Source organism: Cherax quadricarinatus, chromosome 60, assembly GCF_038502225.1.
Source record: "Cherax quadricarinatus isolate ZL_2023a chromosome 60, ASM3850222v1, whole genome shotgun sequence".
NCBI lineage: Eukaryota > Metazoa > Arthropoda > Malacostraca > Decapoda > Parastacidae > Cherax > Cherax quadricarinatus.
In genome coordinates this window covers 10,873,989-10,900,568 of record NC_091351.1, presented here as the reverse complement: position 1 = coordinate 10,900,568, position 26,580 = coordinate 10,873,989, and the positions used below count along the sequence as shown (strand labels likewise).

Here is a 26,580-nt window from a genome sequence, read left to right as displayed (position 1 = left end):
TCATTACTTCTCCCTTTGTTTATGGTGGCATCTAAAGGTAGTTGTTAGAAATTATTGAACTCATTGAACGTGGTATGTCGATGTAATAATATGGCTGTGTAGTGTAGCCCAGGGGTGCTCTACATAGTGTTCCTACATCTACCACTGCCTACACTGACTTTCTGCAAATAAATACTACTTGCCTCTCGCTCTACATTAAGACTACAAATATTTTGAGGTAGGTAATGAATGTACTATGGCAGTAAATGTCAAAGAAGGGAAGTAATTCTAGAGAGGGTTTTGATATCTGAAGTCCTTATGGAGGGGGATTCCCAACGCCCTCACCCCTCCTTACCTACTTCAATACGCCAACAAGTCTTCATTAAAGGTATGTAATGTTCATTTATCATTAAAATTTGTGCTTTATATTTCTCTCATTGTTTTGTGTATGTAAAACTATAGTTAATTTTTAAAAAATGTATTTTTTTTTTTTAATATTTTTGGGTGTCTAGAACGGATTAATTGTATTTACATTAATTCTTATGAATACAGGAAAGAGTAAGGTTATGAGGATAACAAAAAGATTAGGTGATGAAAGATTGGATATCAGATTGGAGGGAGAGTATGGAGGAAGTGAATGTATTCAGGTATTTGGGAGTGGACGTGTCAGCGGATGGGTCTATGAAAGATGAGGCGAATCATAGAATTGATGAGGGGAAAAGGGTGAGCGGTGCACTTAGGAGTCTGTGGAGACAAAGAACTTTGTCCTTGGAGGCAAAAAGGGGAATGTATGAGAGTATAGTTTTACCAATGCTCTTATATGGGTGTGAAGCATGGGTGATGAATGTTGCAGCGAGGAGAAGGCTGGAAGCAGTGGAGATGTTATGTCCGAGGGCAATGTGTGGTGTGAATATAATGCGGAGAATTCGTAGTTTGGAAGTTAGGAGGAGGTGCGGGATTACCAAAAGTGTTGTCTAGAGGGCTGAGGAAGGGTTGTTGAGGTGGTTCGGACATGTAGAGAGAATGGAGCGAAACAGAATAACTTCAAGAGTGTATCAGTCTGTAGTGGAAGGAATTCAGGGTAGGGGTCGACCTAGGAAATGTTGGAGGGAGGGGGTAAAGGAAGTTTTGTGTGTGAGGGGCTTGGACTTCCAGCAGGCATGCGTGAGCGTGTTTGATAGGAGTGAATGGAGACAAATGGTTTTTAATACTTGACGTGCTGTTGGAGTGTGAGCAAAGTAACATTTATGAAGGGGTTCAGGGAAACCGGCAGGCTGGACTTGAGTCCTGGAGATGGGAAGTACAGTGCCTGCACTCTGAAGGAGGGGTGTTAATGTTGCAGTTTAAAAACTGTAGTGTAAAGCACCCTTCTGGCAAGACAGTGATGGAGTGAATGATGGTGAAAGTCTTTCTTTTTTCGGGCCACCATGCCTTGGTGGGAATCGGCCAGTGTGTTAATAAAAAAAAAATAATCTTATGAGAAATATTCGGCTTTCTGCCTCTTTGGGTTTAGGCATGCCATCTGGAACGGATTACAGCCGATAACAGAGGGTCCACTGTACTGTGCATAAATTCATCCTTCCTAAAGTACTGTAGTAAGTACAGTACCACTTCCAGTATAGCTTTAAATAAGAAACCAGATTGTTTTAGTACCAGTTTAACTAGTGATGCAGCATGGCATTATGATTTGTTTGTATCAACTATTGATTATATTGATAATCTGTATGATATTTCTATTGTAGCATTTCTAGGGAACACTTATGTATTATAATATTTCTTGGCCCATAATGCCCTAGGTAAGCTGCTTTTCATGTATAGAAAGAAATTTGTCTTTTTGAGTGAATTACCATGAAGATAAATTTACTGTAACTAAAGTGTGGTATTATTTTTACTATATTAATTTAGTTGTCTACAACTATTATATGTATAATTTTTATATCCCACAGCCATATTCAGAGTACTCTTCACGCACCATGTCTCTGCCCCAGGGTAGTAGTCTTCCTCCTGGTTCCTCTGTCAGCGTTACAACTAGTAGTGGACCCATACCTTCCCACCGCTATTCTGCAACTTTCGATCGTCAAGGTCTTAGTGAAAGCTCCTCTGAGGGAGATGTACCTGTTTCTACCAACAAAAAAGAGAAAGAAAAAAAAGGTTCTGTATTTAAGTTCTTTGGTCGAAGAAAGGGTGCGCAAGTATAGTTGTCAATTACCAAATATTGTTTTGAAATTATATCTTTTATTATAAATATTGTGCCACTTAGAAATATACTGTAAATTTGAAAAATAAGTTTTAAGGAGTGAAGTCATACAATTTTGACATTAAAAATGACATGTTAAGGATCTTTGAAATACATCACCCAAAGATGGTACCTGAATGGCTTGCCATGATACGGCATCACATCAGTAATTTTTGTCATGATATCTTGCTTAATGGTGTCTTTTAATAGTCCCAAAGAGACACATTATTCAAGATGATTATACAGAAGGAAACAGACTGAGTTGCAGGGTTTTTCATTTATTTTTGTGATCATGGATTTATGCTGCTTTATATTTTCTTATGTGAATGAAGGTTGCTTTTACAGTTTCACAGAATATTGCAGATATAAGCTTTGAGACAAAAATGTGTATTAGTGTCTTATTTGAGTGCCTGAAATAAAGATTTTTCTTTATGGCTAATTAGGAAAAAAAAATTCAGATTGTTTATTATGGCTTCTTGATAACTGTCAGAGTGATTCATATTAAGTCTTCGCTTTCCAATTCTATATTTGTAAATAATTATATAAATACTGTATTGTTAAAAGAAAATTATTTTGAGTGAAGTATGTGTGGAAATGGTATGTTGCAAATTGTAATGTTGCTACTATAATGATTATTTAGATTTGTGTTTTAATTTAATCCTTTTAAGAACATAAGAACATAAGAACGAAGGAACACTGCAGAAGGCCTACTGGCCCATGCGAGGCAGGTCCAAGTCCCTACCGGCTTAAGCCAATGCACCCAACCTAGTCAGGTCAGGTCACATTGACTTAAGGGAGGAACACGGCAACCGACCTGTTAGCACAAGCTATCAGGTCCAACTCACACCCACCCACATCTACTCATGTATTTATCCAACCTATTTTTAAAGCTACACAACGTTCTGGCCTCTATAACGGTACTTGGGAGTTTGTTCCACTCATCCACAACTCTATTACCAAACCAGTACTTTCCTATATCCCTCCTGAATCTGAATTTTTCCAACTTAAAACCATTGCTGCGAGTCCTGTCTAGGCTAGATATTTTCAGCACACTATTTACATCCCCTTTATTTATTCCTGTCTTCCACTTATAAACCTCAATCATATCCCCCCTAATTCTACGTCTTTCTAGAGAGTGCAGTTTCAGGGCCCTTAGTCTATCCTCATAGGGAAGGTTTCTGATACATGGGATCATCTTTGTCATCCTCCTTTGTACATTTTCCAGAGAATTTATATCCATTCTGTAATACGGTGACCAAAACTGTGCAGCATAATCTAAATGAGGCCTAACCAAGGATGTATAGAGTTGAACAACCTGAGGACTCCTATTATTTATGCTTCTTGATATGAAGCCAAGGATTCTATTAGCTTTATTGCGAACACTTATGCACTGTTGTCTTGGTTTCAGATTACTGCTAACCAGAACTCATAAATCTTTTTCGCAATCCGTAATATTAAGATCTACATTATTTAGTTTATATGTGGCATGGTTATTGTCCTGTCCAACATTTAGAACTTTGCATTTGTCTATATTAAACTGCATCTGCCACTTCTCCGACCACTGCATCAGTCTATTCAAATCTTCCTGGAGTGCTCGAATGTCCTCGTCAGAATGAATTCGACGGCCTATTTTGGTGTCATCGGCAAACTTGCCGATGTCGCTCTTTATGCCCTCATCTATGTCGTTTATGTAGATTGTGAACAGCAGGGGGCCCAACACTGACCCCTGTGGAACACCGCTCGTGACGCTTCCCCACTCTGATTTCTCCCCATTTATGCAAACTCTCTGCTGCCTATTTGTCAACCATGCCTCTATCCAGGAAAAAATTTCTCCTCCTATTCCATGTGCTTTAATTTTCCTCAATAGTCTCTGATGTGGGACCCTGTCAAAAGCCTTACTGAAGTCCATATACACAATATCATATTCATTACCATGATCTACCTCCTCAAATACCTTAGTGAAAAAAGTTAATAAATTCGTAAGGCAGGAACGCCCCTTTGTAAAACCATGCTGAGATTCGTTGATTAATTTATGCTTTTCAAGGTGGCTACGAACTGCCTCGGCAATTATTGATTCCATAAATTTTCCCACTATGGAGGTTAGGCTTATTGGTCTATAGTTCGAAGCTAAGGACCTGTCACCTGTTTTGAAAATAGGTATCACATTTGCCATTTTCCACTTATCTGGCACCATGCCAGTTTGTAGTGATATGTTGAAAAGATTAGCCAAAGGTGTGCTAAGCTCCTCTTTACATTCCTTTAGAACCCTTGCATACAGTTCATCAGGGCCTGGGGATTTGTTAGGTTTTAATTTATCTATTTGCCTAAGGACCATGTCACTTGTGACCCTAATAGTGCACAGTTTATTATCGTCCTGTTCTACATAATTTATCATTACTGGAATATCGCTGGTATCCTCCTGTGTAAAAACTGAGAGGAAGTATGTGTTAAAAATTCTACACATTTCCTTATCACTGTCAGTGAGCTGACCCGAGGAACTTTTGAGTGGGCCTATCTTGTCCCTGATCTTACTTCTGTATACCTGAAAGAATCCTTTTGGGTTAGTCTTCGATTCTCTTGCAACTTTAACCTCATAATCTCTATTTGCTTTTCTAATTCCCTTTTTTATTTCTCTCTTTAACTGAATATATCGATTTCTTAATTGCCCCTCTCCTCTTTTGATTTGCCTATATATGCCTCTCTTTTGACCAATCAGATATTTTAATCTATTGTTCATCCATTTAGGATCATTTTTGTTTGATCTGATTTCCCTATTTGGAACATAATTTGACTGAGCAGCTAGAACTATGCCCTGGAAAGCATCATATCGGCAACCATCACCACCTACCTGACCCCTAGTCAGGTCATTCCAGTTCAGCCCACCTAAGTAATTTTTCAGTCCTATGAAATCAGCCAAGCGAAAGTCAGGGACGGAGACTTGATTGCCATTATTAGGGGAATTCCATGATATGTTAAAACTGAGTGATTTGTGATCACTCTCCCCAAGCTCATCATTAACCTCAAGATTATTAATTAGTGTTTCCCTACTGGCAAGAACCAAGTCAAGGAGGTTATTTCCCCTAGTTGGCTCTGTCACAAACTGTTTTAAAAAACAATCCTGGATCGTATCAAGAAAGTCACCCGACTCTAAATTTCCTGTCAAATTGCTCCAGTCAATCTGTCTATAGTTGAAATCTCCCATTAGCACAACATTTTCGTATGTAGATGCCTTACGAATTTCGTCCCATAGAAGTTTACTGCACTCCCTATCAAGATTTGGGGCCCTGTAAATCACACCCAAAATTAGTTTTTCTCGGCCCTCGAGAAGCTGTAACCAAACAGATTCAGTGGCTGACGCTTCTAATTTAATATCTTGTCTAACACAACAATTTAAATTGTCTCTGACATACATCGCTACTCCACCACCTTTCCTGTTGACCCTGTCAGTGTGGAATAATTTATAGCCTTGTATGTGACATTCAGAGGGCATCTCTCTATCTTTCAGATTGAGCCAGGTCTCTGTTATAGCAATAATATCTATGTTTCCTGCACTTGCAATTAATCTTAGCTCATCTATCTTATTTCTAACACTCCTGCTATTAGTATAGTAAACCTTAAGGGAGCTAGTCCCTTGCTGCCCTCTGCTGTCCCCCTTTGTTTGCTGACCTGTTCTATTGTCTTTATTTATAACTTCATGCTGAATGCCTTTTATACATTTACTGTTTCCAACCCTAGTGTTGCAACCTGCTTGTTTCCCACACACACCCATACCTCTATCTTCCATCAGTTTAAAATCATAGGCATTTCACCAATGGCCTTCTCAATCGAGTCTGCAAGTGCTACCACCCCTGCCCCAGAGAGATGAACCCCATCCCTTGCATACATATCATGTTTGCCATAAAAGTTGTTCCAGTTGTCAATGAATGGGATTGCAAGTTCCTTGCAGTATCTGTCTAGCCAGCAATTTACACCAATTGCCCTAGACAACCATTCATTTCCTACTCCCCTTCTAGGCAAGATGCTACATATGATTGGGATCCCTCCCTTAGACTTAATGAAATCTATAGCTGACCTGTACTTATCTAGCAGCTCTTCTCTCCTACCCTTCCCAATATCATTTCCACCAGCACTGAGACAGATAATGGGCTTGTTCCCATTACCTGACATGATATTATCCAGTCTGTTGACAATGTCCCCAACACCAGCTCCAGGGAAGCACACTCTATCTCTCATCTTCTTATTCCTATTACAAAAAGCACGATCAACATATCTTACCTGAGAGTCACCAACCACAAGAATGCGCTTACCTTCATTAGCAGGGGCAGTAGTACCCTTACCTTCACTGGCCACTGAAGTACATTCATCCTGGAGAACAGAGAAGCGATTTCCTACCTTCAGATCTGCACTCTTAACTTTCCTTACTCTGATGCGCCTCCCATTACTGTGAACAACTCGCCACTTGTAGCAGGTGCTGGGCTGCACCTCACTGCTGGTAGCCGTTGCTACCACCCCACCTACAGCCTCCTCACAGTGAGAGACAGACTGCACCTCACTGCTAGAAGCCTCATTCCCCACATCTCCAACCACCTCACACTCTCTCCCAGGCCCATTGAGGTGGACCTTCAGCCTCCTAATCTCCTCCTGGAGAAGCAAGACCTCCTCCTTCAACTCTCCAACCTCAGCTTTTAAAACACTGTAGAAGCAAGCCATGCTTTGTAACCGTCCACGCTAATCCCCAAGCAGCTCAGGGTCTGTGACCTCACGTGACGACTGACCTCACGTGACGGTGTAATTATAGTGTAAACAAATTGCAGCCTCTCCTCAATGGAGTTCCATTCCTAAGACCACGTTGGTAAACGAATTCGTTGCTAAGTGAGGAGTATACTATAATGGTACGGAGTTTGTGTCAACCATATTTGATATTGTTTTAATGTCACCTTTGCACCATTTATAACATTTCTGCCTCTTTTAATAGGGGCTCCTAGCAGCAGTCTTCAAGGGGGGCTCCTTGGAGTGGTGAAGAGGATCTTGGTCTGAGGAATTAGACCTGATGGTCTCCTTCCTCAGACCGAACCTAATTATCCCCCCTTCCCTATCCCATCCTCCCTACCTTCCCTTTTTCCTTTCCTCCTCCTCAGCCCTTGTGGCTTAGCACTTCTTTTTGATTATAATAATAATTTCCTCCTCCTCCTCCTCCCTGTCCCTACCTTATTCCCTTCCTCTTTTTTTGGCCTGTAGGATTCTTCCCACAGGACTACTGGTTCCTAGGTAGGGGAAAGGGTACCGGGGTCCATCCCATTCTGTTGAGGTTCTTGGAGGTGGCGTAGTTTGCCGTGGAATCTGGATCGCTTGGAGATGTCCCAATCCCTCTCTGGTATCCTGGAGGGTGGCTTTGGGTGTCTTTCGGGCGACAGGTATATCTCTGGAAGTTTCCTTTCGGATTCCGGGGGGTAGTGGCCGAAGGAGGTATGCTTTGTGGCAGATATCCGGCCGCCCTCTCTTTTGTCCACCGAGGTAGCTCGGCAGATGTGAGCTTGCTATCCCGGATTGCTGGTTTACTGGCATGAAGGGTAGGGTATGGCACGGGTTCCATGCTGCATCTACGCTACTTGCGGTTCCGAGGTCCTCTTGGGTGCGAAGGAAGATTTCCGGCCCTTTCATTCCTCCTAGGAACTATTCCTCCTCACTCCCCCCCCCCCTTTTTTTTTTAAACAAAAAGACAAGAAGTAACCTAACCATGGAGATCCTAATCCATGAACCTCCTACCCCCGGGCCCCTTTTTGATACCGCACCCCATTCTGATCCTGCCTCGTTTTTTGACCACTCTTCGGACACTCCTGATGCCCCTGTACCGCTTGCTGGTGCGGTTTCCTCACCCACTTCAGTTACCGGGGCTTCAACTGACTCCTTCGATTTGTCTGACCTCCGCTCTCCTTTGACTATGCTTCCGGCCTCTCCCTTTACGATGCAGCAATTTTCGAATCGCCAGCCCGTTTCACGTCGGATCAACTCCGGCCCCACTCCTAAATGCCAATGACAATTGCCTGATGATACTTCACCACCTTCTCGTTCTTCTCAGAAAAGATCAACCCGTCATGCACTCCCTTTCCACGCTCAGTTTCGGAATGCACAATGGACTAAATTCTTTACTTTACGACCGACTTCCTCTAGTGCCTATCTTTCTGACCATAGTATTGGCAAGGCGCTCCTACGACATATTGGTAAGAGATATTTCCTTTTGTGGTCTTAAGAGCGGTACGTGCATCATCATCTGTCCAGAATGCTACCCAAGCTCATGATCTTTCTCTTCTTTCGCATATCGATACTATTCCTATCACTATCGAAAAACATCATTCCCACAATTCTTGTAGTTCAACAGAATTTTCAGACATGTGGCAATGACATTCTCGAACAGCTGGAACTCCAAGATCTCCCAATCCTCAAGGTAGACACTTGTGTCCTTCCTGCCTGCGGGCAGAGGCGATACCCTTGCAATGTGGCTCGATTAACTTTTGACAGCCGTGAACTCCCATCCTGTGTTTATGTAGCAGGACATCAGTTACAAGTTCGAAAGGTGACCCCGACACCGCAACAGTGTAGAAATTGTTGGCGATTTGGTCACCCAGCAAAATATTGCAGGTCTATACCTGAATGCCCAGTCTGTGGTGCCGATGACCACTCTAATACGTCTTGCAGTCAACCTCCCTCTTGCCTTAATTGTCATGAGGCTCACCCTTCGTACTCTTGCCGTTGCCAGGTCTACTTAAATGAGCATGAAATCCATTGTCTCAAAGAGGCAGAAGGTCTCCCTTATGCTATGGCAGTTTCTCATCTCCGCCTCCAAGGGAGACTGCCCCGTGTTTCTTATTCTCGTGTTTCCAAATCAAAGGAGTCAGTGGAAGCCCCAGTACCTGAAGCGGGTGAGGAAACAGCACCAGCAAGAGGTACAGGGGCTTTAGGAATGTCCGAAGAGTGGCCAAAAGACGAGGTGAGGTCAGAACGGGGTGCGGTAACAATAAGGGGCCCAGGGGTAGCAGGGTCATGGATCAGGTACTCCATGGTTAGGTTACTTCTTTCTTTTAGTTTTTAAGAAAAAAAAAAAGGGGGGGGAGACAAGGGAGGGATAGTTCCTAGGAGGAATGAAAGGGCCAGAAATCTCCCTCGCCCAAGAGGACCTCAGCACCGCAAGTAGCGCAGATGCAGCACGGAACCCGTCCTATACCCTACCCTTCATGCCAGTAAACCAGCAATCCGGGATAGCAACCTCACATCTGCCGAGCTACCTCGGTGGACAAAAGAGAGGGCGGCCGGATATCCGCCACAAAGCATACCTCCTTCAGCCACCACCCCCAGAATCCGAAAGGTGGCTTCCAGAGATACACTCGTTGCCCGAAAGACACCCAAAGCCACCCTCCGGGATACCAGAGAGGGATCGGGACATCCCCAGGCGATCCAGATCTCACAGCAAACTACGCCACCGCCAAGTACCTCAACGGAATGGGATGGACCCTGGTTCCCTTCCCCCTACCTACGAACTAGTGTGCCTGTGGGAAAAATCCCAAAGGCCAAAAAGAGGAAGGGCAAAAGGGAGGGGTGGGGAGGAGGAGGAAAGGAAAAGGGAGGATGGGATAGGGAAAGGGGGGATTGGGGGGTAATTAGGTTCGGTCTGAGGAAGGAGACCGACAGGTCTAATTCCTCAGACCAAGAGCCTCTTCACCACGCCAAGGAGCCCCCCTTGAAGAGGATATTGAAAGTAAATGTAACAAAATAGTACAATGTGAACAATGAATCTTCATCTTGAGCAGAGGTGGATTACGGCATAACAAATCTACCAGCAAATAAGGCAAATCCTGTTCTTTGGTCTCTAATAAAGAACAGGAATGGATGGTCAGCAACAAACTGAGGATTCAGCCGGGCGCAGTTAAGCATCACAACCATACCTATGAAGAGATGAAAATATATTTACAATTATTATTACATTCTTGGGGGAAGTGCTTAACCCATGGGGGTCATGTAGCACCTGGGGAAATAAAGGCATTCAGGCTTTATTTAGGGAAGGGAAGCACAGGTCAAACTTTAGATCATGAGTTCCTCACTGGCATCAAGGAATGTACCTGATGGGGTAAATAAATTATAACTTCAGTGGTCCCTTGAGTTATGAGTGTCTTGAATTGTGATAAAGAAATTAGTTGCAATGAAAAATTTGAGATACGATACACATACCCAACAGCACTCTGCTGCAGACTATGACCCCTGAAACCCTCTCCAGGTCCAGTCACACGACTCGATCTGAGACCAGGCCTCATGGTGGATCAGGGTCTGATCACCCAGGCTGTTACTGCTGGCCTCTTCAAGGGGGGCTCCTTGGCGTGGTGAAGAGGCTCTTGGTCTGAGGAATTAGACCTGTTGGTCTCCTTCCTCAGACCGAACATAATTTCCCCCCTCCCCTATCCCATCCTCCCTTTTTTCCTTTCCTCCTCCCCCCCCCATCCCTCCCTCTTTTTGGCCTTTGGGATTCTTCCCACAGGCCTACTGGTTCCTAGGTAGGGGGAAGGGTACCGGGACCAATCCCATTCCGTTGAGGTTCTTGGAGATGGCGCAGTTTGCCGTGGAATCTGGATCGCCTGGGGATATCCCGTTCCCTCTCCAGTCTTCTGGGGGTGGCTTTGGGTGTCTTTCAGGCAACGGGTGAATCTCTGGAGGCCGCCTTTCAGATTCCGGGGGTGGTGGCCAAAGGAGGTATGCTTTGTGGTGGATATCCGGCCATCCTCTCTTTTGTCCACTGAGGTAGCTCGGCAGATGTGAGGTTCCTCTCCCGGATTGCTGGTTTACTGGCATGAAGGGTAGGGTATGGTACGGGTTCCATGCTGCATCTGCACTACTTGCGGTGTTGAGGTCCTCTTGGGCGCGGAGGGTGATTTTCGGCCCTTTAATTTCTCCTAGGAACTATTCCTCCCCGATCCCCCCCCCCCCTTTTTTTTTTATTTTTTATTTTTCTTTCTTAAAAACAAGAAAGAAGTAACCTAGCCATGGAAGCCCTAGTCCATGAACCTGCTACCCCCGGGCCCCTTACTGGTACCACACCACGTTCTGACCCTGCCTAATTTTTTGACCACTCTTTAGACACTCCTGATGCCCCTGTACCTCTTGCTACTGCTGTGTCATCACCAGCTTCAGGTACCAGGGTCTCGACTGACTCCTTTGATTTGTCTGACCTCCGTCCTCCTTTGACTATACTTCTGGCCTCTCCCTCTACGGTGCTGCAATTTTCAAATCGCCAGCCCGTTCCACGTCAGACCAACTCTGGTCCCACTTCTGAACGCCAACGACAATTTCCTGATGATCTTTGTTACCTTCCCGTTCTACTCGGAAAAGACCAATACTTCATGCACTCCATCTCCACGCTCAGTTTCGGACTGCACAATGGACTAAATTCTTTACTTTACGACTGACTGCTTCTATTGCCTATCTTTCCGACCACAGTATTGGCAAAGCGCTCCTACACCATGTTGGTAGAGATATTTCCTTTCATGCTCTCAAGAGTGGTATGCGCATCATCACTGTCCAGAATGCTACCCAAGCTCATGATATTTCTCTCCTTTCACATATCGATACTTTTCCTATCACTATTGAAAAACATTATTCCCTCAATTCTTGTAGCGGTATTGTCATTCTGCCCCATACCATAGTCCAACAGAATTTCCAGACATGTGGCAATGACATTCTTGAACAGCTGGAACTCCAGGATCTCCCAATCCTCAAAGTAGACACTTATGTCCTTCCTGCCCTTCGATACCCTTGCAGTGTGGCTCGATTAACTTTCGACAGCCGTGAACTCCCATCCTCTGTTTATGTAGCTGGACATCGGTTGCAAGTTCGAAAGGTGATCCCTACACTGCAACAGTGTAGAAATTGCTGGCGATTTGGTCACCCAGCAAAATATTGCAGATCTATAGCCGAATGCCCAGTCTGTGGTGCCGATGACCATACTAATACGTCTTGCAGGCAACCACCCTCTTGCCTTAATTGTCATGAGGCTCGCCCTTCGTACTCTCACCGTTGCCAGGTCTACTTAAATGAGCATGAAATCCGTTGTCTCAAAGAGGCAGAAGGTCTCCCTTATGCTATGGCAGTTTCTCATCTCCGCCTCCAAGGGAGACTGCCCCGTGTTTCTTATTCTCGAGTTTCCAAACGTCCCCCCACTTCTGGGGTCCCATCTTCTGCAGCCTCCTCTGTGTTTACCCCTCCCATAGCCACCCCTGTATCTAATTCTTTTGCTGCCCTGGGCTCGGACGTCCCTACTACAACACCTCAATCTGTTCTCACATCTTCGCGTCCTTCCTCACAAGCCCTGGTATCGACAAGACCTCGTACGATACCTTCTACCAATTGCCCCTTTACTTCTCAGAAGTCCAAAAAGTCCCCATTGCTCAAATCATCTTTGCCCCCTCCTTCCCTTCTTCCACCTCCGCATTTTACCTTTCCAGTCTCTGTGCCTAGTTCTTCCTGTCTCACTGGCTCTATTACAAGTGTGAAGGTTCACCCTACTCGTACTGTGCCTTCCACCCCTGTCCCCTCCCAGTTTCTCCCTCTTCTGCCACCTCCTAGGTTTCTGCCTCTTCTGTCCCCTCCCACACTTCTCCAGTCCCCTACACTCTCATCCCCCCCTACTTTGGTACAGTCCATTACTGTCCCAATCTCTACTCGCCCTCCTTCTACCTCCAATATTGTCTCCCATACGTCTTTGAATTCAGAAACACGAAGCCATTTCAGAATGTATTGCAGAGACTAAACCTTCAATGGACGCTGATCCACCACCTGTTCCTTCTCCTCCCTCCCCTCCATCTCCACAACTTTCTTCGCAACGCTACGTTCATTCACTGCTTAAACATCATCTGATGCCACCACACACAGACTTTTCTAACCCCCTCTAGTCCGTAGGTGCCCTTACCTGTGGATCCCTAGTATTTTCCTCATTGCCAATCATGGCCTATTTACAGTGGAATATCCATGGCCTCGGGTAATCGGGGTAAGCTTCAGATGCTGCTTTCCCAGTTTTTTACTGTTGGTGTTTGCTTACAAGAACCAAAATTATACTTGGCTGTTTTCCAACCCATCTCGAGCTATAATTTATTGTATTCTTCGGATCCTTTGTTGATACCTCGCTGCATTACACTGCAGCCCGTATCCACTTGAATAAGTGGTTTACAATATGTTCTTTATATCTCTCTCCTCAGGCATTATCTATCCCAGATTCTGCCTTTCTTGTTTCATCCTTACCACCACCACTTCTGTTACTTGGCAATTTTAATGCCCACCATTTCCTCTGGGGGGGGGGGGGGTCTCATTGTGACTAGCGTGGCATTCAGTTGGAGGTTTTTCTCGCCTCTCTCCCCCTCCACGTTTTAAATACAGGTACTCCCACCCATTTTGATCCTCGTACTCATACTCTCTTGCATCGATCTGTCGGTCTGCTCTTCCTCCACTGCACTAGACTTCGCTTGGTCTGTTCTACCGGACTTGTATGACAGTGATCATTTTCCAATTATTCTTTCTTCTTCATATTCACCACCTTTCCGTAGCCCTCGCTGGCAATTTGATCGGGCAAATTGGGACCTTTACTTGCAACTCACTGCTTTTAGTGAGGTTCCTTCTTCATCCTCCATTGATGAGCTCCTTTACCTCTTCTCGATGTCAGTTTTAACCGCAGCTTCTCATTCTATACCCCAAACCTCAGGCAGGCATTCTCAGAAGTGCGTGCCTTGGTGGTCTCCTGCTTGTGCTCGTGTAGTGCGTTTGAAACGCGGTGCGTGGGGCAGGTACCGGTACAATAGAACCAATGAGAGACTTCTTGATTTTAAGCAGAAGCGTGCGGTTGCTCGCCGTGTCATCCGTGATGCTAAACGCACTTGCTGGCGAGATTGTTTCCACCATCACCTCTGCTTCCTCTATGACTGCAGTCTGGAAAAAAGTGAGGAAACTGAGTGGTAAATACTCTCTTGACCCGGCTCCTGTTCTACGGGTCGCCGGTGTTGATATAGCAAACCCTCTTGACATTGCCATTGAAACTGGCACTCGTCTGGTCCGTATTTCCCAGGCGCTCCATCTATGCCCCTCGTTTCTTTCCTCAAAGTCTGCCAGAGAGTTAGTACCCTTGGACTTTTCTTCTCTCAGAGAAGAACAGTATAATGTGCCTTTTACACTTCGGGAACTGGAGGCAATACTCTCAGCTTGCCGATCATCGGCAGCTGGGCCTGACGACATTCATATTTGGATGTTACAACATTTACATCAGTCAGCCCTTAGTCCTCTTACACCTCTTCAATCTTATTTGGTCACAAGGAGTTCTTCCCCAGCTGTGGAAATCTGCCATTGTTCTCCCTTTCCACAAGCCGGGCACTACGGGACATTATGCCTCCCACTATTGTCCCTGTGAAGGCTTACTCAGCCCTGTAACAACTTCAGTAAGTATTACCAAGGCTGGCTCCTCCTCAGGAAAATTAATGAATAGAAGAAGAATTATAACAGTCAAATATAAACACTTTATTATTTAGAAATGAAAATATAAAACAATTAAATATGAATTTTTATCCTACTTGAAAGAGAAATGAAAAATGAAATATAAAAATATCTGAATTCAACGCTAATATGGGGTGTCTGGCTGGTGTTGACACCGCGTATTGTAGAAATTGTAGCCGTTGCTGATGATGGGGGGGGGTCACATGTCGAGTGACAACCCAACGACTAGTTCTTCACAGTCTCTAGCCTTGAATAGTCTATCAAGATGATAGGAACACAGGTTCTTCACCACTGCTAAGATGAGAGGTAGTTGCCTGGGGTTGACTACACTTAGGTATGCAGATAAAATGGTAACATCATATAACTTGTGTAAAGTTCGTCTCCTTCAACACTGTTTCTTTGGTTGCCAGATGACCCGAGCTGACATTCCTAGCTAGAAAGAGACAAAGGTTACCCACTGCCTAACAAATCACTCTCCATGATAAATTAAGTATTTAAAAAATATGGTGATTATCTAAAAGCACATGGAAATCAAGGCAGAATGAACATCTTAAAATTGGTTAATTACCATTTGGTCGGAGCCCCACACGTCGCCTTTCCGGGTGGAAAAAGGGGGGGGGGGGATAGCGGTAGCTAGACACTGACCCTACCTTAACAAGCAGACTGGCAATCAAACTATCATCACCATATACTCGCTCGCTACTCCTATCTGTTGAACTTTTCCCTCACAGTCCCATTGCTCTTACTAGTGCAGTTTGCAAAGTGATGGAACGTCTGGTAAATCAACGTTTAATGTGGTATTTAGAGACACAACAGTCTCTCCACTAGTCAATATGGCTTTCGTAAGGGCCATTCTACCATAGACCCCTTACTACGCTTGGATACGTATGTTCGTAATGCCTTTGCGAATAACCACTCGGTTATTGCCATATTTTTTGATCTTGAGAAGGCATATGACGCAACGTGGAGGTATAATATTTTGGCCCAAGCCCACTCCTTAGGTCTCCGAGGCAGTCTACCATCCTTCCTTAAGAACTTTTTAACTGACAGACATTTCCGTGTTCGAGTTAATAATGTGCTCTCCCCGGATTTTGTCCAAGCTGAAGGTGTCCCCCAGGGATGTGTTCTGAGCACAACACTTTTTCTCCTTGCTATAAATGATTTGGCCTCTGTTCTTCCATCCAATATTTGGTCATCCCTCTATGTTGACGACTTCGCTATTGCTTGTGCACACGCTGACTGTTACCTCATTACAGTTTCTCTCCAGCATGCGGTCGACCGTGTTTCCAATTGAGCCACCATGCATGGGTTTAAATTTTCCAGTACCAAAACTCACCAAATTACTTTCACTTGACGCTCTGTCATCTCTGATCATCCTTTGTACCTCTATGGCTCCCGTATCCCTGAACGTGATACAGTCCGGTTTCTAGGCCTTCTCTTTGACCGTAGGTTATCCTGGAAACCTCACATTACCTCTCTGAAGGCAACTTGTCACAGCCGGCTAAACCTTCTTAAAACCCTTGCTCATCTTTCATGGGGAGCTGATCGTCAAACTCTCCTTCGCCTACATTCAGCCCTCATTTTATCGAAAATCGATTATGGTGACCAGATCTATTCAGCGGCCTCTTCTGCTACTCCCTCTAGCCTTAACCCAACCCATCACAAAGGATTACGTTTATGCCTTGGTGCTTTTCGCTCTTTCCCTATTGAGAGCCTCTATACTCTCTGGATATGGGAAAATACGAGTTTCCTCTTTTGTTCTGGTACAACTGAACACGAACAAAACGGCCCAGCACAAGAGGTGGAAGGGTGAGGGTCATCTGGATTTTCGTCACTATTACCAGTATTATGGTCATTAGTTTTGGTCACAACCTCCCAAAAACCTTGAAAGTCATCTTCACTGACACTTCCATCTGTATTAGATTATTATAATCAAAAAGAAGCGCTAAGCCACCATCTGTATTAGAACTGTCACTGGGGAACAAAAGTGTCCCAATTTGCCGAGGAGTGAGGTGTTTCTTACCGCGAGGCATGGTGGACAAGGTGTACTAAAATGGCGTTCCCACAATGCACCACTGTGTGCCCGAATTTTTCCTAGTGCGCACACTGACCACGCAGACTCCTTCTCTCACATCTAGGCCTACCAGCTGTTTCCTACTTAATTTGAGGCCGCTAGAATTTACGTGTACTAGTACGGCACCAACCCTGGTGCATAAGCCGTACTAGTATGGCACCAACCCTGAGAGGGTTAAACATTTAACAGACAATGAATACTGGTGATAGGAGAGCAGGCTGTCAACTTGAAACATGGGTCTTGCTAGGGTATCGAAGTGCTTGTGTCCCATAGCTCGGTTGGTAGAGCACTCAGCTCTCACACTGAGGTCTGTGGTTCAATCCCCAGTAGGAGTGGAAACATTGGGTGTGTTTCCTTAAGACACCTGCTGTCCCTGTTCACCTAGCAATAATTAGGTACCTGGGTGTTAGCTGACTGGTATGTCACAAAATTAACCTAATTTGCCCAAAATGCTGCGTAACCAGGGACTTTCTATATACAGTAGACCATCGTTTAACACAATTTTGTCTTTGCATGTTTTTGTTATAGCACGACTAAATAACTGCAGCATATTTTTGTTTAACACTTCGTAAAGTTAGTTTAACACAGTTGCACGAGGGGAAAAAATTTTGAGCGTGCGGTCGCCTGCTGAGCGGGATGGTCTGTGGGTTAGTGGGTTACACCACTGTGTTAACAGGGGAGACCTATCGCCATCCCCTACCTCCCTAAGCCACCCACACCACCCTCATCATCAAGTGTTTAATGCTGACGAGACAAGTGTTATATCAGTCAGCAAGAGAAAAGTGCACCGAGCTTCAAGATAGCAAAGGATCGCTTCACCTTGCTCCTTTGCAGTAATGCAGCACGTGATTTCAAGAGTAAGCCCATGGTTATTTACCGCTCTAAGAATCCTCGTGCTTTGAAAAGTGTAGATAAAAACATCTTACCAGTAATTTGGAGATCAAACAGATCAGACAGATGAAATATTTATTGACTGGTTTAAGCATCACTTTATTCCTGAAGCCAAGTTTTACCTGCACAGCAAGAATTTTGCATTCAAGGCTCTCTTCATTCTTGATAATTCCCGTACTCATCCACAAGCTTTGCTGGATGTGACCCCACATGTAAAAGTTGTATTTTTACCTCCAAATACAACATCTCTAATACAACCACTGGATCAGGGAGTTATTAAGTCATTCAAGTGTAACCACACAAAAAAGTTATGAAAAAACTAGTTGTATCAATGGACTCTGACTCCAACCTGGCAGTACCAAGCTTCTGGAATAAATTTAACATTGCAGATGCCATCAGCTATGCTAGAAGTGCATGGAATGAAGAACCCTAATCAAAGTAAATGCATTATTATTATTATAATCAAGGGGGAAGCGCTAAACCCGGAGGATTATCTGGAGTTATCTGGAGAGAGTTCCGGGGGTCAATGCCCCCGCGGCCCGGTCTGTGACCAGGCCTCCTTAGGTCAGTGTCCCAGGATGCGACCCACACCAGTCGACTAACACCCAGGTACCCATTTTACTGATGGGGAACATAGACAACAGGTGGAAAGAAACAAGTCCAATGTTTCTACTCTGGCTGGGAATCGAACCCAGGCCCTCACCGTGTGAAGCGAGAGCGTTAACCACCAGGCCACCAGGGCTGGGGAAAGTTATGGCCTTCTGTAGTTAATTCTTTCACTGTTTTTTTTCCTTGCTTGAGAGTCAGGTTCAGGAAATTGTTCAGCTGGCAAGGAGATTACCAGGTGATGGTTTTGAAGATATGAATGAGGAAGATGTGAATGAGCTCTTAGATGATGATGATGATGATGATGAAGACGAGTCCAGAGGAAATGTTGGCAACGCTCGATGCACAGATACAAGGGAGAGAGATAACAGAAGATGAAGAACCTGAAGAAAAATAGTTAACATTGCAGCCGTTACCTGAGCAGTTCCATGTTGCTGCTAAACTAGCAGACTTTTTCAATGAAGAGGACCCTGACAAATCTAGAAGCAGTGCTTTGAAATGGGGTCTAGACCAGCTGATGATGCCTTACCGTCAGCTGTATAATGTACTGCAGGGTAAAAGAGCCCAGAGATCCATTACAGAATTTATGCACACTCCAATACAACCATAGACTTCAGTACCAGAACCTCTACCATCCACTTCTGCCGACAACCAACAACCATCCACCTCAGCCCAGTATGGCCACACCATCCATATCCATGCTCTTCACAATCATCCACTAACACCATAACCCACAATTTAAGGTAAGAAATATTATTATTTCTATTGCATTTGTAGTCTTAAGCCATAATATATCATGACAATGCACTACAATTACATATTCACTTTTATTTTGTAAGATCTGGAGGTCTAAAAAAAAAGTTGTTTCGCTTTTTGGGGGCTCCCAGGAATGTAACCCTATTTTTCCCATAAGTTCTTCAGTTTGTCTAACACAGTTTTGTCTAGCATGGAGTTTTCAGGAATGTAACTACCATGTTAAACAACGGTCTACTGTACAGTAGACCATTATACTACATGATAGTTATGATCCTGGAAACACCATGTTAGTTAAATTGTGTTAGATAAACTGAAGATCTTATTGGTAAAATAGGGTTACATTCCTGGGAGTCCCAAATATGGCAAATGATTTTTTTTTCAAACCTTCAGATCTTACAAAAATAAAAGTGAATATATAATTCCAGTTCATTGTCGTATTATGTTTTTACTGCTTTAGACTACAAATGCAAAAGAAATAATAGTATTTCTTACCTTAAATTGTGGGTGCTGGTGTTTTTAGATGATTGTGGAGAGAGTGGTGAGTTATGCTGTGGCCCTACTGGGCTGAGGTGGATAGCAGAGGTTCTGGTACTTAAGTCGATGATTGTACTGGAGCGTGCATAAATTCTGTTATGGATTTCTGTTCTATTGTATCTTGTATTATATTATACAACTGACAGTAGGGCATCAGCTGCTCTAGACATCTTTTTAGGATCCTCTTCAGTGAAAAAGTCTAACTTTAAGTCAGTCAGTAAATCAGTCAAGTCAGTAAGTCAGCAAAGTCAGTCAGTCAAGTCAGTATATCAAGTCAGTCAGTCAAGTCACACAAACTCATATATTTATCTCATTCATTTTAACTGCACAAAGTGATGCTTGATTACCTTTTCTTGCCACTTTCAGCAACACTGGTATGCCTACTCCTCTTCAAGGGGGGCTCCTTGGCGTGGTGAAGAGGCTCTTGGTCTGAGGAATTAGCCCTGTCGGTCTTCTTCCTCAGACCGAACCTAATTACCCCCCATTCTCCCCTCCCCTATCCCATCCTCCCCATCCTCCCCTTTTTCCATTCCTCCTCCTCCTCCTCACCCCTCCCTTTTGCCCTTCCTCTTCTTGGCCTTCGTGATTTCTCCCACAGGCGCACTAGTTCCTAGGTAGGGGAAAGGACACCGGGGTCCATCCCATTCCGTTGAGGTTTCTTGGCGGTGGCGTAGTTTGCCGTGGAATCTGGATTGCCTGGGGATGTCCCGATCCCTCTCCGGTATCCCGGAGTAGCTTTGGGTGTCTTTTGGGCGACGGGTGTATCTCTGGAAGCCACCTTTCGGATTCCGGGGGTGGTGGCTGAAGGAGGTATGCTTTGTGGCGGATATCCGGCCGCCCTCTCTTTTGTCCACCGAGGTAGCTCGGCAGATGTGAGGTTGCTATCCCAGATTGCTGGTTTACTGGCATGAAGGGTAGGGTATGGCACGGGTTCCATGCTGCATCTGCGCTACTAGCGGTGTCGAGTCCTCTTGGGCGCGGAGGGGGATTTCCGGCCCTTTCATTCCTCCTGGGAACTATTCCTCCCCGCTCCCCCCTTTTTTTATTCTTTTTTTTATTTTTATTTTCTTTTCTTCTTTCTTTTTTTTTCTTAAAAACAAAAAGCAAAGGAGTAACCTAACCATGGCAGCCCTAGTCCATGAAACCACTACCCCCGGGCCCCTTCTTGATACCGCACCCCATTCTGACCCTGCCTTGTGTTTAGACCACTCTTCGGACACTCCTGATGCCCCTGTACCTCTTGCTGGTGCTGTTTCCTCACCCGCTTCAGGTACCGGGGCTTCGACTGACTCCTTCGATTTGTCTGAACTCCGCTCTCCTTTGACTATGCTTCCGGCTTCTCCCTCTACGGTACGGCAATTTTCGAATCGCCCACCCATTTCCTGCCGGACCAACTCCGGTCCTACTCCTAAACGCCAACGTCAATCTCCTGATGATGCTCCGTCGTTACCTTCCCATTCTACTCGGAAACGACCGACACGTCAAGCACTCCCTCTCCACGCTCAGTTTCGGACCACACAATGGACTAAATTCTTTACTTTAAGACCAACTTCTTCTTCTGCCTACCTTTCTGACCATAGTATTGCCAAAGCGCTCCTGCGTCATGTTGGCAGAGATATTTCATTTCACGCTCTCAAGAGCGGTACACGCATCGTCACTGTCCAGAATGCTACCCAAGCTCATGATCTTTCTCTCCTTTCGAATATCGATACTACTCCTATCACTATTGAAAAACATCTTTCTCTCAATTCTTGTAGTGGTACTGTCATTCTGCCCCATACCATAGTCCAACAGAATTTCCAGTCATGTGGCAATGACATTTTTGAACAGCTGGAACTCCAGGATCTCCCAATCCTCAAAGTAGACACTTATGTCCTTCCTGCCCGGGGGCGGAGACGTTACCCTTGCAATGTGGCTCGTTTAACTTTTGACAGCCGAGAACTCCCGTCCTCTGTATATGTCGCGGGACATCGGTTACAAGTTCGAAAGGTGATACCTACACCGCAACAATGTAGAAATTGCTGGCGTTTTGGTCACCCAGCGAAATATTGCAGATCTATGGCCGAATGCCCAGTCTGTGGTGCCGACAACCATTCTAATACATCTTGCAGTCAACCTCCATCTTGCCTTAATTGTAATGAAGCTCACCCTTCGTACTCCCGCCGTTGCCAGGTCTACTTAAATGAACGTGAAATCCGTTGCCTCAAAGAGGCAGAAGGTCTCCCTTATGCTATGGCAGTTACTCATCTCCGCCTCCAAGGGAGACTACCCCGTGTTTCTTATTCTCGTGTTTCCAAACGTCCCCCCACTTCTGGGGTCCCATCTTCTGCAGCCTCCTCTGTTGTTACCCCTCCCATAGCCACTACGGCATCTAATCCTTTTGCTGTCCTTGGCTCTGACGTCCCGACTACAACTCAGTCTGTTCTCACATCTTCGCGTCCTTCCTCACAAGCCCCAGTATCGACAAGACCTCGTACGACACCTAATACCAATCGCCCCTCTACTCAGAAGTCCAAAAAATCCACATTGCTCAAATCTTCTTTGCCCCTTCCTTCCCTTCTTCCACCTCCACACGTTACCTTTCCAGTCTCTGTACCTAGTTCTTCCCCTCTCTCTGGCTCTATTACAAGTGTGGAGATTCACCCTCCTCCTCGTACTATGCCTTCCACCCCCGTCCCCTCCCAAGTTTCTCCCTCTTCTGTCACCTCCCAGGTTTCTACCTCTTCTGTCCCCCCCCACACTTCATCTCCAGTCCCTTACACTTTTCCCTCCCCCTCTACTTTGGTACAGTCCATTACTGTCCCAATCTTTACTCACCCTCCTCCTCCTATCTCCAATATGGTTTCCCATACATCTTTGAATTCAGAAACACTTGAAGCCATTTCAGAATATATTGCAGAGACTAAACCTTCAATGGACACTGATTCACTTCCTGTTCCTTCTCTTCCCTCTCCTCCATCTTCACAACCCCATTCTTCGCAACGCTCCGTTCCTTCGCTACTTGAACATCTTCCAATGCCACCACACGTTGACTTTTCTAACCCCTCTAGTCCGTAGGTGCCTTTACCTACAGATTCCTGATATTTTCTTCATCGCCAATCATGGCCTATTTACAGTGGAATATCCGCGGCCTCAGGGGTAATCGGGGTGAGCTTCAGATGTTGCTTTCCAGGTTTTCCCCTGTTGGTGCTTGCTTACAAGAACCAAAATTACACTCGGCTGTTTTCCAACCTATCTCAGGCTATAATTTATTGTATTCTTCGGATCCTTTCTCAGATGGGACCTTTAATGAAAGTGCCCTTCTTCTACGCAATGATATTCCGTACTGTCAACTATTTGTCCATACCTCGCTGCATTACACTGCAGCCCGTATCCACTTGAATAAGTGGTTTACAATATGTTCTTTATATCTCTCTCCTTCTCGAGCATTTTCTATCCCAGACTTTGCCTTTCTTGTTTCATCCTTACCACCACCACTTCTGTTACTTGGTGATTTTAATGCCCACCATTTCCTCTGGGGGGGGGTCTCATTGTGACTCACGTGGCATTCAGTTGGAGGCTTTTCTTGCCTCTCACCCCCTCCATGTTTTAAATACGGGTACTCCCACCCATTTTGATCCTCGTACTCATACTCTCTCTTGCATCGATCTATCAGTCTGCTCTTCCTCCACTGCACTAGACTTCACCTGGTCTGTTCTACCAGACTTACATGACAGCGATCATTTTCCGATCATTCTTACTTCTCCTTCCTATTCACCACCTTCCCGTAACCCTCGCTGGCAATTTGATCGGGCAAATTGGGATCTTTACTCACACCTCACTGCTTTTAGTGAGGTTCCTTCTTCATCCTCCATTGATGAGCTCCTACACATCTTCTCGACATCAGTTTATACCGCAGCTTCTCATTCTATACCCCAAACCTCAGGCAGGCATTCTCAGAAGTGCGTGCCTTGGTGGTCTCCTGCTTGTGCTCGTGCAGTACGTTTGAAACGTGCTGCATGGGGCAAGTACCGGTACAATAGAACCGCTGAGAGACTTGTTGATTTTAAGCAGAAGCATGCGATCGCTCGCCGTGTCATCCGTGAAGCTAAACGCACTTGTTGGCGAGACTATGTTTCCACCATCACCTCTGCTTCTTCTATGAGTGCAGTCTGGAAAAAAGTGAGGAAATTGAGTGGTAAATACTCTCCTGACCCGGCTCCTGTTCTACGGGTCACTGGTGTTGATATAGCAAACCCTCTCGACGTTGCCATTGAACTTGGCACACATCTGGTCCGTATTTCCCGAGGGCTCCATCTATGCCCCTCGTTTCTTTCCTCAAAGTCTGCCAGAGAGTTAGTACCCTTGGACTTTTCTTCTCTCGGAGAAGAACAGTATAATGTGCCTTTTACACTTCAAGAACTGGAGGCAACGCTCTCAGCCTGCCGATCATCGGCAGCTGGGCCTGATGACATTCATATTCGTATGTTACAACATTTACATCGGTCAGCCCTTGTAGTCCTCTTACACCTCTTCAATCTTATTTGGGCACAAGGAGTTCTTCCCCAGCTGTGGAAATCTGCCATTGTTCTCCCTTTCCGCAAACCGGGTACTACAGGACATGATGCCTCCCACTATCGCCCCATCGCTCTTACAAGTGCAGTTTGCAAAGTGATGGAACGCCTCGTAAATCGACGTTTAATGTGGTATTTAGAGACTCACAACAGTCTCTCCGCTAGTCAATATGGCTTTCGTAAGGGTCGTTCTACCATAGACCCCTTACTACGCTTGGATACGTATGTTCGTAATGCCTTTGCGAATAATCACTCAGTTATTGCCATATTTTTTGACCTTGAGAAGGCATATGACACAACTTGGAGGTATAATATTTTGGCCCAGGCCCATTCCTTAGGCCTCCGAGGCAATCTACCATCCTTCCTTAAGAACTTTTTAACTGACAGACATTTCCGTGTTCGAGTCAATAATGTTCTTTCCCCGGACTTCGTCCAAGCTGAAGGTGTCCCTCAGGGATGTGTTCTAAGCACAACACTTTTTCTCCTTGCTATAAATGATTTGGCCTCTGTTCTTCCACCCAATATTTGGTCATCACTCTATGTTGATGACTTCGCTATTGCTTGTGCAGGCGCTGACTGTCACCTTATTGCAGTTTCTCTCCAGCATGCGGTCGACCGTGTTTCCACTTGGGCCACCACACATGGGTTTAAATTTTCAAGTACCAAAACTCACCAAATTACTTTCACTAGACGCTCTGTTATCTCCGATCATCCTTTGTATCTCTATGGCTCCCGTATCCCCGAACGTGATACAGTCAGGTTTCTAGGCCTTCTCTTTGACCGTCGGTTAACCTGGAAACCTCACATTACCTCTCTGAAGGCAACTTGTCACAGCCGGCTAAACCTTCTTAAAACCCTTGCTCATCTTTCCTGGGGAGCTGATCGTCGAACTCTGCTTCGCCTACATTCAGCCCTCGTTTTATCGAAACTCGATTATGGTGACCAGATTTATTCCGCGGCCTCTCCTGCTACTCTCTCTAGCCTTAACTCTATCCATCACCAAGGCTTACGTTTGTGCCTTGGTGCTTTTCGCTCTTCCCCTGTTGAGAGCCTCTATACAGAAGCAAATGTTCCATCCTTGTCTGATCGCCGTGATGCCCATTGCCTTCGTTACTATGTACGCTCTCACGATCTACACAATCCTTCCATTTATAGAATGGTCACCGATATTAGTAGACATTCTTTATTCGTTCGCCGCCCCTGTTTGCTCCGTCCCTTTTCTCTTCGCCTACATTCACTCTTGTCTTCCCTTCAGTTACCACCTTTATATGTTCATGTAGCATCTCACTTTTCCCTGCCCCCCTGGGAAGTTCCAGCTGTTCGGGTCTGTTCTTTCTCACTCCCTTGCTCGAAAGCTCAACTGCCTACGGTGGCTTCCCGCTCTCTTTTTCTTGATCACTTCCACTCCCATTCTCATGCCACCGCTGTGTACACAGATGGCTCTAAGTCTTCAGACGGCGTCGGATTCGCAGCAGTGTTTCCGGACAGCGTCGTACGAGGGCATTTACTATCTTCAGCTAGCATTTTTACTGCTGAACTGTATGCCATTCTTGCAGCACTTATTCGTATTGCATCTATGCCTGTGTCATCATTTGTAGTAGTCTCAGACTCCCTTAGTGCTCTACAGGCTATACGAAAATTTGATACATCTCATCCCCTAGTTCTCCGTATCCAACTTTGGCTACGCCGTATCTCTACCAAACATAAAGATATTGTTTTTTGTTGGGTCCCTGGTCATGTCGACGTACAGGGCAATGAACAGGCAGACACTGCTGCGCGGTCAGCAGTATATGACCTACCAATTTCCTATCGAGGTGTTCCATTTCTGGACTATTTTGCTGCAATAGCTACCCACCTTCGCACCCGTTGGCAACAACGTTGGTCAACTCTGCTCGGTAACAAACTTCATTCTGTTAAACCGAGCATAGGTTACTGGCCGTCTTCTTGTCATCAGTGCCGAAGTTGGGAGACCACTCTCTCCCGCCTTCGCATTGGCCACACTCGTCTTACTCATGGGTATCTCATGGAGAGGCACCCTGTTCCTCTCTGTGAGCAGTGTCAAGTTCCAGTATCGATTAGCCACATTCTGTTAGACTGCCCTCTCTATCAACGAGCACGCAGAATTTACCTCCAACGTCGTCTTCGTTCTACTACTCTCTCTTTACCTTCCCTTCTTGCTGATGGACCCTCCTTTAATCCTGACTCTCTCATTGACTTCTTGACAACGACCGATTTACTCCACAAACTCTGATGATACTTTTCGCACTCCCCTCAGCCCTTTCTGGTTCAGTCTCTTGCTGCCCTTTACCCTTTCACCATCCACTGCCCCGCTGTTATCCGTAACCTGTTGCTCATCCATCTCCCTTTTGCCACCTGATGCTCTCACTTCCTTCCTGCCCTGCAGCGCTGTATAGTCCTTGTGGCTTAGCGCT

At 45.2% G+C, this 26,580-nt stretch overlaps 2 protein-coding genes across 14 annotated transcripts in view; one reads left to right on the top strand and one right to left on the bottom strand.

Annotated features, from left to right (window-relative positions):
• kst (spectrin beta chain, non-erythrocytic 5 kst) overlaps nt 1–2,856 on the top strand; it is a 436,819-nt gene extending 433,963 nt beyond the window's left edge. For 12 of the 13 annotated variants that reach the window (XM_070097938.1, XM_070097941.1, XM_070097939.1 and 9 more), the window contains one exon: nt 1,926–2,315. In XM_070097938.1, coding sequence (XP_069954039.1) covers nt 1,926–2,177 — 252 coding nt within the window. In that variant the 3' untranslated portion in view covers nt 2,178–2,315. Of the gene's footprint in view, nt 1–1,925 lie in introns of all 13 variants that reach the window. The other variant, XR_011393672.1, reaches the window with a different exon arrangement.
• Nucleotides 2,857–9,823: 6,967 nt separating this feature from the next.
• Nucleotides 9,824–26,580, bottom strand: part of LOC128694432 (serpin B6) — a 139,972-nt gene continuing 123,215 nt past the window's right edge. Inside the window, exon 8 of the mRNA XM_053784539.2 lies at nt 9,824–10,155. Within this exon, the coding sequence (XP_053640514.2) occupies nt 10,028–10,155 (128 nt within the window). The 3' untranslated portion in view covers nt 9,824–10,027. The remainder of the gene's footprint in view (nt 10,156–26,580) is intronic.